Source organism: Papaver somniferum, chromosome 8 (assembly GCF_003573695.1).
Source record: "Papaver somniferum cultivar HN1 chromosome 8, ASM357369v1, whole genome shotgun sequence".
Classification (NCBI taxonomy): domain Eukaryota; kingdom Viridiplantae; phylum Streptophyta; class Magnoliopsida; order Ranunculales; family Papaveraceae; genus Papaver; species Papaver somniferum.
In genome coordinates this window covers 98,299,041-98,312,022 of record NC_039365.1, presented here as the reverse complement: position 1 = coordinate 98,312,022, position 12,982 = coordinate 98,299,041, and the positions used below count along the sequence as shown (strand labels likewise).

Below are 12,982 nucleotides of genomic sequence, written 5' to 3'. Positions count from 1 at the left end.
GCTACCTTAAACAAAAGTTTTATTCATAATGAAACATAGATAATCAGTTCAGTAGTAGACATAACTTCCGCAAAGCCATGCAGCAACTCAAAATTAATGCCACATTTTAGTTCAGCATTTCATTCTTAGTTGATATACAGACTGCATGCACGGCAAATACCGAAACCTAAAAACCAACAACTCAACAGTACTCACAACTCTGTTCCCACCTCCATTTCAGGCATATATATATGTGTATGCCACCCACTTATATACCTCCTATGTACGTGTAAATATATGAAGTTTTTGATGATAACGATGAAGTTTTTGATGATAATGACGACGGATCGTAATTAACTTCAACCAGTATTCTGCATACCCGCAGCAATACCTTTCATGGTTAAGATGAGGGTGTCCTCCAGTCCTGGAGCATATTCACTTGTTGGATTAAGCTTCACCAATTCAGCAGCTGGCTTGCTTGATTCTGTAATCTCTCTCGAAAGGTGAGGCCTCAGTGTAACGTGGTAGTTAGGGTCTCGGATCCGTTTCAGAGTGTAGGCCTGGCAAACATTTAGGGTTGTTATGTATGAATGACGAAGTCGGAGTCTCTGTTTCAGGTATGGGTCCCCTTCAAGAAGATCCCTGTGGCCTGCAATCTGTTGCATAAATAAAAAATAACAGTTTTCAGATTGAAGTTAGGGTCAAATCAAGACATGACTTCAACATGTTCTAACACTACTTTGGAGTGAACTCACATTGAATCTATTGTCCAATATGGACAGCAATATGTATTCGGAGGGGGAAAAAAATCGATAGATGCTAGATACAAATACTCATATTTACCTTGAGGAGATAGCTTTTAGTTTCTTCGTAATCAGCTCGCAATTGCTGTCCGAAAGACCAAAGATCCTCCGACACTAGCAACTTGTCATATAAAGCAGCAATACCAGGGTCTCCCTTGGCAAACACCATTTCAACCAAGTCGATTGTGACTCTGAAAAAAGGCCACTGGTTGTACATCTCTTGGAGCATATGGAGGTTTCTAACGTCTTTCTCGATGACATGTTTAAATGCAGCTCCAAACCCAAGCCACACAGGAAGATGAAACCTTGTCTGGGTCCATGCAAAGATCCACGGGATAGCACGTAGAGATTCAATTCCCCCACTCGGCTTTCTTTTTGAAGGACGACTCCCAATGTTCATCCTACCATATTCAAGCTCTGGTGTTGCCTGCATTTGTAAAATAGATAAGGAATACTCCGTCTCATGCTTAGGATGCCAGTTAAAATGCCAAAATGTACAATGTCGTGTATAGGACAAAAAATATGCATGGTTAAATCTTGGTAAAGTACTTACCAGGCGGAAGTATTCAACGAATCGAGGTTCTTTGAAGACAATAGAACGATACTTCTCTGTTGAAATGATGGCCATCTCATCCATAAGTGCACGCCACTCCGGCTTTGGTGAGACAGGTGGATGCATACCATGCTCAAGTGTAGCAGCAGTGAAACGCTGAAGTGTTCTAAAACACAAGTGTTCTTCCCCAAAAGATTGTTCTATCACTTCTCCTTGAACTGTAACACGTAATGACCCGTTAATAGTATCTGGGGGTTGAGACAGGATAGCGAGATGGGTGGGACCACCTCCTCTTCCAACAGTCCCACCTCGGCCGTGAAACATAGTCAACTTCACTCCGAATTGCTTTGCAACCTTTATGAGGTCTTCTTGAGCTTTATACAACTGCCAGCCTGCAGAGAATCGGCCAGCATCTTTTCCAGAATCAGAATAACCAATCATGACTTCTTGTTTCCCGTCTATTCTATTCCTGTACCATTCTACAGAGAAAAGACGAGCCATGGCAGCAGGAGCAGCTTCTAGATCCGCAAGCTTTTCAAATAACGGTACAACTCTCAAGGGATTCTTCACGTGACATTCACGTTGTAGGAGCTCTACAGCTAATACATCTGATGGGGATGTGGCCATTGAGATAATATACGCACCAAAGTTGTCAGAAGGGAGTTCTGATAGGACATGGAATGTGTCCAACACATCAGCGATTTCTTCGGTTTTTGGAAGATCAGGGCCAAAAAGTGGTCGCTTTCCATTGAGTTCAGAGAGGAGCCACTCTTGACGGCGTTCTTCGGACCACTCTTTGTAGGAACCAATGCCCAGGTGATTTATGATGGCATCTATGACATCAGTGTGCCTATCTGATTCTTGCCTAATATCAAGTCTCACGAGTGAGAGACCAAAAGTAGAAACTTGGCGTAAGAAATCAAGAAGGCTACCATCAGCAATTGCTCGATCACCACAAGAGCAAAGGGATCTATAACAAAGCTCGAGAGGCTCTAAGAACTGCATGATGGACATAAATATAAGATTTAGTTAATATACAGCCATATTAAACATTAAGTTTTGAGTTGTTTTAGCATAATCAATGACATTATACTTCACTCAAAACACAGACTAAGCATATTGATTGCTCAATGATTCCAAAAGATGAACTTAACACGTATGAGAAGATGAAGATACCTGCTCAAGATTTGTATATGTTGCCTCCTCTGGAACCTCTGAAATTTCATTGGATAGTAAATGTCGAGAGCGCTCACGAGTCTGATACAGCTTATCCCTCACATCACTAAGTATAACACGATATGGTTCACTTACAGGAACTTTTTTCCAAAACTCTGAAGCCAACAAAAAGGACATGTGATTAGAAAAGTGATTCCTTCCAATGCATTGCTCAAAACAAGTATAAGAGCAAACTCTCCAAGTAGAGCAATTCAATCTCAAGAGCTTGAGAGATGAAAAGGAATGACATTATACAAAACCAAAACTTTGGATAGATATTTTGATACCGAAGACAACTCATGAAAGGAATAAGCACGTAATAATATGACAAACCTATGTAGTGTTTGGCATCTTTCTTTGAGGACCTGTGGATCTCATCTGCACGTATACGGAGTTCATCGCTACAACGCCACATAGACAACTGCACGTATAGATTATGATAGGAAATTAGTCACAAGTAAGTCGTGTACATGGGCCTTTGACCATTTCCATTTGTAAGTCATGTCCCATGGCTAAGAATGTGGTTGTTTTGCTCATTTATGTTTACCGCAGGTAAAAAGAAACGCATAGTTGGTAGAATCGCAAAAGATGAAAGTAATCAATACCTCAAACATAAGGTCTTCTATCTGAGAATAATATAAGTTGGAAGCCATCATTCGAGCCAATAAGCACACATCTCTTGTGACTTCAGGAGTAACCCTTGGATTTCCTAAAATTCAGATCAAACAGAATTTCAGAAAGCAAGTTAAGCGAATTTATAGTGATAAGATGCACATTTAAGCTAGCACATCACACATCAATTCCCCTATCCACAATGAATACATCTTAAAATAAAAATGAATAACGAAGCATCAACTTGTGGTCAGAGATTGTACCATCCCGGTCTCCGCCCATCCAAGAAGAAAACTGAATGAGTGGTGCGTTGTAAGGAACCCGCTCATTTATCCCTAAATTCTTCAACGCTGTGTCAAGACGACGCAAGAATTTCGGGACACCCTTCCAGATTGTCTCATGGAAGTAGCTCATTCCTGCCCTCATCTCATCTTGAGGAGTAGGAGGTGTCCTACGGATTTCATCAGTTCGAAATGCTGCCTGAATCTGCAGATCAACAATGGTGCAAAAGCAGTCAATACACTGCAATCTCAAGGCGAACTCATTCCTTCTTCTGACAATGCCTAATCACTGATAGATACTTATATAAAATCTTCATAACGTTTACCTCTCTCTGAAGTGCCTCATCCAGTTCCTGCTTATCATCAGGAGTAATGTCTTTTGCATATAACTGCGCCAAACAATCACGAATCCTACAAAGCAAATAAATGAGAATGAGACACGAACTCACTGCTTATGGCCAGGACACATAAGCAATCAAAACATAACACTATAATTTGATAATTATAGCAATGAATTAGTAGCAAACCTTCCATGCTTCTGAAGCAAAGATCTTCGGACGGATTGCGTAGGATGAGCAGTAAACACAAGATCAACAGTCTGGTTCTTGAGAGCGTCAAAAACCTCTTCAGGGGATTTCCCCATTTGTGTGACAAGTCTCTTGAGAGTCTCTTCAATATCTGATTCAGTTGTTGCTGAATTCTCATCGGCAAAATCCCCCTTTTTAAGCTTAATTCTTCTACGATAAGCAATCTGAACTTCCTCAGCCAAGTTAGCCAAGTTAAGCATGTGTGAGAATGATTTCGCAACAACAATTGAATCTCCAGGATCCAAACTTGTTAGTATATTCCCAAGATCTTCTAGCTTCTTAGGGTCATGGTTTCCGCCTTCGTACTCGGCTGAATGTTCATACAACTCTTGAACCTAAACAAAAATCCATGACAAAACATTACATAAACTAAAATTACTAGGAGATCTACACGGAAGAAACATAATGAACACAACGAAACATGTTAATACATACAGTTTGTTTGATATCATCTCCATGCAAATCTTCAAGGATGTCAAGAAAGCTATCAAGAAGCAAAGCATCATATTCAACAAGTTTATCATCTTCTGACACTTTTCCAGGAACTAAAAGCCTTAGTTGAGCATCAATTGATGCTAGTTTCTCTAAGTTACGAGCCATATTTGGTATTTGTGTTTCCCCCTCTCTTCTCTACCTGTATATTTAGATAGAAAAATCAAGGGAAAATCAGTTGCAGAACACACACAAGAATTCTGCTCTTCACTGAAAAGCAAAACTATCAACACGGATTTTAAATTAACAAAACACAAAACCCTTAAAAGGGTTTATTAATTGGTGTTTCACAGACCTTGTGGTGATGATGATGTTATCTATTTATTTTTTTGCAGAAAAAATTGAGTGAAGCACGAGAAGTAGGTTTACTTTACTAGAAGTACCTACCAGTTTCTCTCTCTGATTTTTCAATGGGATGTTTCACTGGTGTGTATTTATAGAAAAAATATTAATTATGAATTATGTTCTTTTTGGTTACACTCTAGAATATCCGGGGTTGATGCTCTTTTCTTTAAGCTCACAAACTGCTCTCTTTAATTGTAGATAGATAAAATTCTAGGTTTGGAGCGTATTTATGATGATTATATTTGATACGTTTTAGCATAAATCCCAGTTACACCAGGAAACCCATTTTTAAACGGATACGGTTGTCATGGTAATTGAAGCTGAGTAGATACTGGAGTGTCTTGCCAAAATAGTGGCTTGCTAAAATTGCCTTTCATGTCAACAAAGTGTGCTCACACACTTTTATCAGGATAGTGGAATCCCATTATTAACTTTACCGATACAAAAAAGAAATCACAGTATCACTAGTCACTGGTCATTAAAACAACCTCGCTAAATTAGGGCCTACACCACTTAATTTGGGCCGATATCTATATGACAAAAAAGGTCATTAGAAATAGTCTTCACATCACTCTTATCAAAATAATTACCTAAATACCTATTTTACCCCTGATTAATATGTTTTGGATGTGAGATTAACTAATGTTAGAGAGTTCTTCAAGACATCAAACATTTTGTTTTTTTTTCGTAAACAATACACAGAATCGATTTACGTTCATGCACTTGTAAACCGATTCTGGATTGGTGTTTCCAAATTAACAGAGGACATCTATAATTGGTTAACGTTGCCATATGTCTAATCTGATTTTTTTTAATCGGGTTTTACATATTACATATAAAAACCGATTGTTTCCTTTCATACGATTTTCTTTTCATTCATTCCATTATTATTGTATGATGCATTTAGCACATGCATCAAGCCTTTAGATCCCTAGGCGACCCTAGTGGACAAATTATAGTCTCGTGAGGGTTTACATAGAGGTCTACCCACAAAACCTATACAAAAACTTCGAAAGCCATCAATCTTCCTCCGAAGACGATACACGATCCATGAAGTCCGGGTCATCCTCCGGGATTTTTTCTACCAAGAAGTGATAGCTTGCATCAAATGCGAATGCTTCCCCCTTTTCCTCCAAGTAGCGCGCTTTCACGACTCCGTGCTACAAAAACACAAAAACAAACTTACATTTGTTAGTGGTGTTTCATTGGAAGCTAAAACAACATGGGTTACGTAAAACAAACAACAAAAATACTTACAAATTGTTCAATGGACAAGTTGAAGGCGCGAGTGTTAAAAATCCGAGGTTGGATAGCTAAATAAGCAAGTATCGCATTTTCAATGACTAGGTTCCTATCATGGACTTGCTGAACACTTCTTCCATTAGGATTTCCAAACTCTTGGCTAAATTTGTTGTGTATCGTATCCCAAAAGGTTACGGAATCCACCCTTACGGAGGACTGACATCTAACTCGAGTTTCCGCATACCATGCTTTGGAGAATGCCAAATCTTCGTTTGAATCGAATGATACCGTTTCTTGTATGTGGAGGTATGAAATGAGTAGTTGTGGAGTATATGGAGTGAGGGGGGATAAAATGATCAATTTTTGGGCAAATGGGGTCCAAGGGTGAGGTCTCTATTTATAGAGAAAGTCCCTAACGACTATTTTTTTTTTGAAAAACGTGAAATGATTTGGTATAATCGGTCTTCTCGAAGGTCAGTATAACCTGATTGTATTTTAATGCCACAAGGAATCGATCTTTCTTGTAACCAATAAACCTATTAAAGACATGTTAAAATTTTGAATTTTCACCGGCACTAACCGGTTTATATATATTCATATGTGACCCGATTCTAGGTTGAAAAAAAATACAGGAAAAATAGCTTGAACAATCGGTTTATGTTGACATATCGAGTAGACCAATTGTTGGCATGTCAGGCTAGAATTATCGAGCAACACATAATTATAATAAAAACTTCAAGTACATTAAGTTCAACACAGAGATCATCCAAAATACAAACCTTAACCATCCCAAAAGACTTAAAACAACAACAAGTCTTATAAACTTAAAGTTTTAATATTTAAAAGTTAAACTTAAAAACTTAAAGAGCACCAGCACCACCAGGAGCATTTGCAGCAGCAACAACATCAGCAGCAGCAACACCACCACCAGCACCAGCATCAGGAGCAGCAACACCACCACTAGCACCTGTATCAGGAGTAGCAGCATCAGCTTGTGCTTGAGCCATTCCATCCCACAAACCTTCCATAAATCCATGGTGATCCCTCTCGGCTGAAATCATGTTTCTCCTCATCCTAGTGAATCTCATGACCTCATGAAGCTCCTCCAGTGCAAGCTTGTCAATCAATGCGAGGGCTTGTTCAAGACGGGTCTCACCCCCATAAGCAAACTTATAAAGGCTTCTTTCTGGCACTCGTTGTGGTTCCCTAAGAATATCCTCCAAGGTGAGCTCTCGAGTGTAAAACGCTAGGTGTCCGAAGTCTATATCAACATAAAAAATAAACAAATAACAAGTAAGAAATCGGTACATAAAGAAACATGTCTAATCCGATTTTGAACAACAAAACACACAGGAATGTCAAACATAACAATCGGTTTATGTGGTACATGTATAAAACCCGATTAAGGGAAGAAATCTGAAGAGACTTTCTTAATCGGTAAATTAACAAGAACATAAAACCCGATTATGGGTTAGCATAGTTTTAAAAAAAAAACTTCACCAGAATCGGATTATTCCAAAGAAGATATAAACCGATTCTGGTGATATATTTTCATATTTCGTTTCTTAACCTATAATCGGTTGATGTTAATGATCATGTAAACTGATTATTGTGCATGCTCTTCATGGACGAAAACAAAACTCAGAATCTGTTTATTCGATATGTCAACAAAATCCGATTCTAAGTGTAATCAGAGATTTTGATTTTTCAAAATCGAAGATTTAAACATGTAAATCAATAAAGATATGCGAATCATAGAATGGGTTGATGGAAATTTACCTTTTTCTTGGGTGGATTGAAGATTCGTTGGAGAAGAGGATGAAAATTCTTTTTGATTAGGGTTTTGAGAATTTGGAAAGATTAGGAAGAAAATAGAAAGTTTTTTAGGTTTAGTTTTTTTTTTGGGAGGATTTACTGAAAATGGGAAGATTAGTATTTATATGAGATTTTTTTAGGAATTAATGTGGGGGTAAATTAGTATTTTTCAGAAGTTTGGGTGCCTAGAGTAATTTGGTGGTGTGGGAAGGAAAATTTGATAGGCCCCAATTAAGTGGTATAGGCCCCAATTTAGCCAGGTAAAACAACTCTGGATTATCCCTTTCAATTATCACATGTGAGAGCTTCAAATCTTTGACCCATTGCAAAGCTTTAAGCCTCACCAAAACCCCGGTATGGTTTATAATTTTTATCCTTGGTGGGTGAGTAGACCATTGCGCCCATGATGGATTTGTATAATCAACAAAACAAGTCCAAATTTAAACCGGCAAAAGAAATGTTAAAATTTAAGGAGGCGTTAATATTTATCTTTTTATTTTTCTCGAGGATCCGCCAAACGAGAATTAAAAACTGGGATGTAATCGGTCTGGGTGCTAACAATTAAGTCGCAATGCTTAGAATAATGTCTATCTTAGCTATTATGAAATTAGGATGATGCAGTTTATTAAAGACTGTACCAAATCTAGATTTTTGTGGATGTCAGAGAGTAACAACTTCCAGATTGATAAAGTATAGGTTGGTAGTTTCCATAAGAGAACTTAAAGCAAACTAACTTTTTATCCTTTACTGTGTAGCTTTAATTTATGGAAACCGGACGATGCAGAGCTAAATTTCAAACTAAATATCATCTGCATATTTGAAGTCCATTTGAATGATGTGCATCTTAGCAAAAAAAAAATTGTGTGCAGGCAATGGGAAATACTCATTTGATGCTGAGCTATGGAACTTATCTTGGCTTTGATTTCGGTTCATCTGCTAGTACAAATTATGAATTTTCCTTGCCATTCCTGAAGCTTATATGACATTTTATCTGTATAATTCTTAAAACATTTATCTCTATTTGGTAAACAAATTGACTCCCAAATACTTTTCATTTAGGTCAATCTGCTTAGTTTTAGCATCCCAGAAATGTCTTCGCAAGCAACATTCCTAAGGTTTTATTGTAGAAAACACTGGATTTGTCTAGGTTTACTATTAGACCAAATGAAGAAGTAAATTACCATGTTCAAACATGAATCTTTTGTGAAGAGAATGCAGTTATCTACAAAGAAAATGTGGGTAATTCTGGATTGCGAATGGTTGGTTTAATATGTTCAATAACTTTGTTCAAAGCAGCATTAGTTAATAATATTCTAAACCTTTTATGCAGAAAATAAAAAGGTATGGAGAAATATAATTTCCTTGCCTTAGTCCATTAGACAGAGTAAAAGATTGTAAAGGGGAATCATTAAGCATAATAGAGATTTTTGAAGTAGTCACACCGATATATATATCATGTTACACCACTTAGGATCAAAGCCTAAATGAATAGTACTCAACAGATAAATTTTCACTCCATTATGTCGAAGGATATTTCTATGTCCAACCTAACTCCAATAACTCCTGAAAATGTCTTAGTTTTATTCATGTAGTGACTGTAGTCCATCATTTCACGAGCTATAATTGTGTCATCATGTTCATTTCTTCATGGTACAAAAGTTGATTGCCAATGTGAGATAATCTTAGGATGTATATTTTTCAGTCCTGAAGCAATTAGTTTTTTATAATCGTCTGAGATATGTCGCACTTGCACAAACTTATTGGTCTGAACTCTTTTGGTTTAGAATGACATTCTCTCTTTGGAAGTAACACTAGGTAAGTCTCATATATTTGGTGGGGAAATTCTCCTGTTTTGAGAAAATCTTGAAAAAAGGTTAACCACTTCTTCAGCTACAATATCCCAATTGTGTTGATATAATCCTACTTGATGGCTATCTGGTCTTGGGGCCGCCCATGAATTAATTTGAAAATTATTTCTTTAATTTCATTAAGGGAATTTCAGCAAGCATGATGTTGTCTCCATCAGTGATTCATGGTTGTATAAAATACAAAAGATCCTCAACCATATATGATTGCTAGTAGTTGTGATGGAAGAGATTGGGTCGTTTAATAGTTGTTGCAATTTTTCTCTTGTCGATCCATTGTTCTTTCTTGTCTTGGAGAGAGCAAATATTATTTATTATCCTCATGTAGTTTTCCATGGATTAAATTTTTTTAAAATTGTGTCTCCATTCCTTAGAATATTTCCTCTTCTTTTGTTGACAAAGTATATGATTTCTTTTCCATGCAAATTATGCAGGATTCTTTCCAGGCTTTGAATCTTGTCAGGTACCTGAGAATATCCATCTTTAGCTTTTTGCAGCAACATTGAGCATTTTTAGTTTCAGTATTACATGACCAAATATTTTATGATTTTAGTCTTTGAGTGCTGTACTGCTTTTCTGAAGTTTATTAATGAAACTATTATCACTTGTAGGTGACTGAGGGAAACTCCATTTTCTATAGATCGTTTCTTTGTAGGTAGGATTAGAATGCCAGACTCCTTAGAGTCTTTGAGGTGTATGATAAGATTTTTTTTTTTGTGGGTCATCAGGAGAATAGGTGTATGCTCAGACCCAAATAGAAGAAGGTTATTAAAAACCAAGTTGGGTTGGCTAAAGCCAAGTCAACTCTGGTATAGGCATGTTAACGGGATTATCTTTTGTTTGACCAGGTTAATAGTGAGCTTCGATGGGAATGTTATTAAGGCCAAGCTGGTTTATAGTGTCATAAACAAAAGGATAGGACTGTGGAGGATGAGTGGATAAAATTTTCCCCTATAATTTGTGAAGAGTAATGTTGAGGTCTCCTTGAATAACCCATGCCATCTTCATATGAACACCCATGTCACTAATATCCTTCCACTGTTCTTTCTCTATATCTTGATGTAGAATTTCAGAATTCATCATTGTTTTATTAGAATTAATAAAATAAAAACCATGACATATTTTTAAAGTAAGGAGAGGCCTCCCAACTTTCCTACTGGATTGTGACACCTAATATTAAGATATCTTAAGCTTGTATATAGTAATAACTTATATTTCCTTGTTCATGGCCTCGGGAAGGAAGATAATATCAGGACTGAATATATTTATGAAATCTCTAAGATGATTTCTAGTTTTGGTATTTCCAAGTCCTTACACATTCCGTTCCAGGACTTTCATGTCAAGGGGTATGATTTGAAAACTAGAATTGACTGGTGAAAGTATTATAAGATAAGAAAATGCAGTCAAATTAAAGACATACATAGTAGGAAAATGGAAGCGGTTTTCTTTAAGAAACTTACATTAGATATTATTTAAGATTTCCCTGCCAAGTTATATGGTTCTTGATAATTGATAGACACCAAGATAGTTTTCCCAGCCTTTAGTAACATTTGACCAACCCAATTTTCTGGAGGCGTACTTTGTTCACCCCAATTATGTTGCATATCATCATTTTCATGTTACTCAGTTTGAATATCCTCCCATTCTTCTTAATTAACATTATATTTGCCTTGTCCACAATGGTTATAGTCTCTGTTTATTTTTCCTCTTATAGTTGTTGAACTTTTAGCACCATCATCAGTGTAGGAATAAAGAGTTGAGACTTTGTGTCCATCTCAGGGATAACAAAAGCCTTTTTGAGATATTTTTCTTTGGGGAAACCACTATAGTTTCTCCAATACCAAACATGAGACTATTTTGTCCTGGATCTATGATTTCATTATATTCCTCCCCAAATTAAAAATATAACCAGCAATAGTTTTAACATGTGAGGCTTTCCAGAGTACTTCCCTTCATCATGGTTAACAATGAGAAAAGTAGGGTGTAGCTTTCTTGTCTGTTTTAATTAGTGTTTGGGTCATAAACTTTGGTACCCTTTAGCCTTTGGGACCTATGTTTGTCCGTAGATGGTTTTCGGTCACTTGTCTGTTAGTTGACTAGTCAACAGTTAAATAAATTGATCATATATTTACGATAAAGCCATTCGGTCCCCTAAATATGAGCATTGTTTATTACCTGAAATCGTAGCTCGTTCTTTAATCCTTTCTTTTTATCAAGATTCGGTTGAACAAAAACATAGTTGTACCCAAACTGACAACTGTATACAAAATCACCCAAAATAAATCTAGTCAGAGTCTTCAAAATTGATATTATACTTAATCTATCTCTTATCCTCTCTATCTCATATGGAAGATGAGGCTTAGGTTTGGTAATTTAGATCATGGGAAACCAAATGAACAGATTAAAGTTGTTATTGTGATAAATTGAAGTGCATGAATAATTTGAATCTTGAAGTCATTTCAATTGATGTTTGTTGTTATTCTGACTCAGTAAGAAATTAAAGATTGATTTTGATTACGAATTTGGAGATGATGTTGATAAAACATTGTGGAGTTCCACTTTAGTCTCGAACTAAAAAAAATTGATGTCAGGTCAATTCCACCAAATTTCTTAAAGCATTCAATCTTTTTTTAAAGGTTTTTGACTTGTTCATCAATTATTCAAATGGTTGATGGCTGATAATTTTGGAAAGGAAAGTTCAAAAGAATTTAAGATATTCACCGTTGGTGCTCTGTTGGTTCATTCGAACTGTTGATGGTCACGACGGAGGAGGTGCTTATGGCGAGAATAGCATAACGAATGATAAATCGTTGATGGGTATGGTGGTCGTCTGATGGGAGAGTTCTTTGAAAGAGAGTAAAAATTGACCAAATTAGATGATGTATGTTCAAGTCACGGAATGGTTCTATTGTAAATAAATTGTCAAACTATTTAACTATTGACATGTCAAATAACATTCAGGCCACCCAAAACCATCAACAGACAAACGTATGACCTAAAGGCTAAAGAATACCAAAACTCAGGACCCAAACATTACTGGAATCTCCTGTATATACTTAACAACATTTTCAGCTAAATTTCTCATAACATAGGATTGGAAACCTTAAACTCAATCAGAGCACTTAAAAATATGGTTTCAATTGGGTTGACATCTTCAAGGTCTAAATTTAAAACCTTTCCTAAATTTATTGCA

The 12,982-nt window shown here is 36.6% G+C and overlaps 1 protein-coding gene across 1 annotated transcript; it reads right to left on the bottom strand.

Annotated features, from left to right (window-relative positions):
* Window positions 1-2: 2 nt before the first annotated feature.
* On the bottom strand, window positions 3-4,972 carry LOC113302232 (phosphoenolpyruvate carboxylase 2-like). The gene is made up of 11 exons (XM_026551115.1): window positions 4,818-4,972; window positions 4,466-4,664; window positions 3,971-4,365; window positions 3,770-3,854; window positions 3,426-3,648; window positions 3,156-3,259; window positions 2,884-2,971; window positions 2,512-2,666; window positions 1,336-2,334; window positions 823-1,209; window positions 3-635 (listed from the first exon to the last, which is right to left on the bottom strand). The coding sequence occupies exons 2-11, from the start codon at window positions 4,628-4,630 to the stop codon at window positions 339-341; spliced, it is 2,898 nt and encodes a 965-aa protein (XP_026406900.1). The 5' UTR covers window positions 4,631-4,664; window positions 4,818-4,972; the 3' UTR covers window positions 3-338.
* Window positions 4,973-12,982: the final 8,010 nt, after the last annotated feature.